This window comes from Anopheles cruzii, chromosome 3, assembly GCF_943734635.1.
Source record: "Anopheles cruzii chromosome 3, idAnoCruzAS_RS32_06, whole genome shotgun sequence".
Taxonomy (NCBI): Eukaryota; Metazoa; Arthropoda; class Insecta; order Diptera; family Culicidae; genus Anopheles; species Anopheles cruzii.
In genome coordinates, this window is record NC_069145.1 from 9,919,158 (window position 1) to 9,921,741 (window position 2,584).

At 52.4% G+C, this 2,584-nt stretch overlaps 1 protein-coding gene across 1 annotated transcript; it reads left to right on the top strand.

The window, feature by feature from the left end:
- Positions 1-1,347: 1,347 nt before the first annotated feature.
- On the top strand, positions 1,348-1,984 carry LOC128269800 (ATP synthase lipid-binding protein, mitochondrial-like). Its single transcript, XM_053007204.1, has 2 exons — positions 1,348-1,381; positions 1,566-1,984. Exons 1-2 carry the CDS (start codon positions 1,348-1,350, stop codon positions 1,982-1,984), a joined length of 453 nt encoding a protein of 150 aa, XP_052863164.1.
- Positions 1,985-2,584: the final 600 nt, after the last annotated feature.

Below are 2,584 nucleotides of genomic sequence, written 5' to 3' on the forward strand. Positions count from 1 at the left end.
ACGGGGGAGCTATTGTGAGGCGAGATGCTGCGGAAGGGCCTGGCCACGGCCGGCATCCGGTCCGTCCATTTTATCGATAGTGAAGCGATTTCGAAGCAAACACTCACCCCGGCGCGCTACGGTCTGCCGCTGTTTGTGTGCCAAAGTTAGTGAGAAAATTACACACTTCCTAGCCGTTTTCGTCTGTTTGGCCGTGTTCGGTGTCCTGGAGCCGGACCTGGGGTCGGCCATCTACCGTGGGGCCATCCGCCGCGGTGCCTCTGTTGGCAAACAAATTTGAGGTGGTTGGTTTGGTTTTATTTTTCGCCGCTCTAGGAGGGGTTTTTTCCGGGATAGGTGGACTAGCGTGAAAACCCATTGACCAAATGCAGGGCCAGCGCCCGGCATTGTGTCTCCTGGTGGCGGAGGAAGGTCCAGACAGGGATGCAGGGACAAACTCGAACTGGAATGATTTGTTTCACTGGCCGACAAAACTCATCTTCCGGTAGCTTCACCGGCCGGCACGGCTGGTGGACGGCCGTAATGGCCCTTCCGGAGACTGGGTAGAACGTTCTGCACCGGTCACCGGAGGATCCTTTGCCGCCGATTTCCCCCGTTCCCGACCGGCCCCGGGATCGGGTGAGAAGAGAAAGTTTGTTTTTCTCATTTAGCGCATTGGTTGTTTCGGGCGGATTTCTGTTGTGGATTTGCTGCGGCGGGCAGGTGGGCGGTAACTCGGACCCGGAAAATGGGTCAGTGGACCTTGGCCGCCCGCCCACCCGCTTGCACATTCATTTTCATTTTCCGCCGAGGTGTCCATTTTTGCACGGCATCGGCACCTTGCTGGCGCGCAAGGTAAACTGGCCGGAACCGAAGCAAACCAGCGCACCGGTGACCAGGACGCGGCCGTGGTCACGGAAATCGGAAAAGTTTTATTGTATCTCTCGCTACCCACGTGTGTGTGTGTGTGTGCTTAAAAGAATTTTTCCCCTATTTATTCTTAGCCTTGGTCAATTTGTTTCTTTGGCCCCAAAAATTGACGGCTTCGGGAAAGGTGGATTTGTAGGGTCCCGGTGGCTGACGGTTTCATTGAGTTTCTCCAAAAGTTTTCCTTTCAGCACACAACGGCATATTGGCCGTTTGTTGAGAGCGCGCGCAAGTAATTATTTACTTTTTAAACGTCTCCACGGCTGGAGTGACGCGCTTCTGACGGTTTTGTTGTTAGTTAGGTTGATTATTCAATGTCTTTTTAAACTATAATTGTGTTTGTTTTTCATTCTAGGACTGAACATTTCGACAGGAGCTACCAAAAATGTCGATCTTGTTAAACGTGCGCGAGAAAAGGAAGCAAAATCGCTCTTAAAGCGTATGTCGTGCTACAAAATTGTCCAAAATGACACAGGTAAGAAGAAAACTTAAAGTTTATTTCTCTTATTAATTCTTACAAGTATATCAAATGTTAGAGACTTATGACCCACAATGTTTTGTTGTTCCACGTGGCGAAAGTTTGCGATGTTGGTTTAATTAAAAAAAACAAAACCCCTTATATTGTTCGTTGTCCAACTCTCCAGATGTTTTTCGGGCAGCACCGGAAGACACTTCCGCTGCCAAACAGCCACTCGCCGCGAGTAGTTTGTCGAACGTTAAGCACCGGCGAAAACTCCTGCCAGGAAGCGCTCTCTCCGGAACGGCTACGGCCATTCCGCCGGCCCAACATCGTCCAGTCTGGTCACCGGAAGTGGCTGGGCGCGGCTTTCGAACGTCCTGCCGGCGGGCCGACGTGGACACGGCGGCCAAGCTGGTGGGGGCGAGTTTCGCCACGATCGGAGTCGCCGGTTCCGGTGTCGGCATCGGGACGGTGTTTGGCTCGCTGATGCTGGGCTACGCCCGGAATCCGCCGCTGAAGCAGCAGATCTTCTCGTACGCCATCCTCGGCTTCGCGCTGTCCGAGGCGATGGGTTTGTTCTGCCTGATGATGGCCTTCCTGATGCTGTTTGCCTTCTAGGCGGGTGGGGCCATTTGGGCCCGGAGCAATTAAGGCGAAGGATACACCCATACACCCGGCGGGGCCAATCTAGAATCTGTTGAGTAAAATAATCGAATCGAATACAATAAAGCATCCTCTTTACCTGTAATGTGCAGGAGTTTCAAAACAGTGAGGAACGTCGCAAGGCGCAGTAAGGCGAAACGATGTCGTCAAACTCGCGAAACATACCGTTCGTCCCCTCGTTCGGTTCGGTGTCTATTTCTTGGACTTTTATTTTCCATTCGTGAGTCGCTTGTAACTCGATTACTGTCGATCGGATCCGTAAAGTGGGAACGTGGCCCAACAACCTGGGAGCGCCTTTTATAGAATGCGATTGAATTTGATGGCTTACGCTGGCTGGCCAGCCTGACCGGCTAGCTTTATTGGCAATTTGCTCTGTGGTGACCAGCGCGCCCGCGTGACATCTTCCCGATGACATCTTTCCGATGTCGACTTCGTTCGCATTCATTTATTTATATGCTGCCACCGGCGTGACACATTTTAGGGGCTCTTAAATCATCGCACAGCGAGCGGACCGTCCGGCAAAAAAGCAAAAGATAATGGACCGGCCCACCCTCG

What these genes read in the sequence shown, in the direction of transcription:
- LOC128269800 (XM_053007204.1), top strand. Translation starts at nt 1,348, where the DNA reads ATGTCGTGCTACAAAATTGTCCAAAATGACACAG. An exon ending in AATTGTCCAAAATGACACAG is followed by an intron (nt 1,382 to 1,565) that starts GTAAGAAGAAAA and finishes TTTTTCGGGCAG; the next exon opens with CACCGGAAGACACTTCCGCT.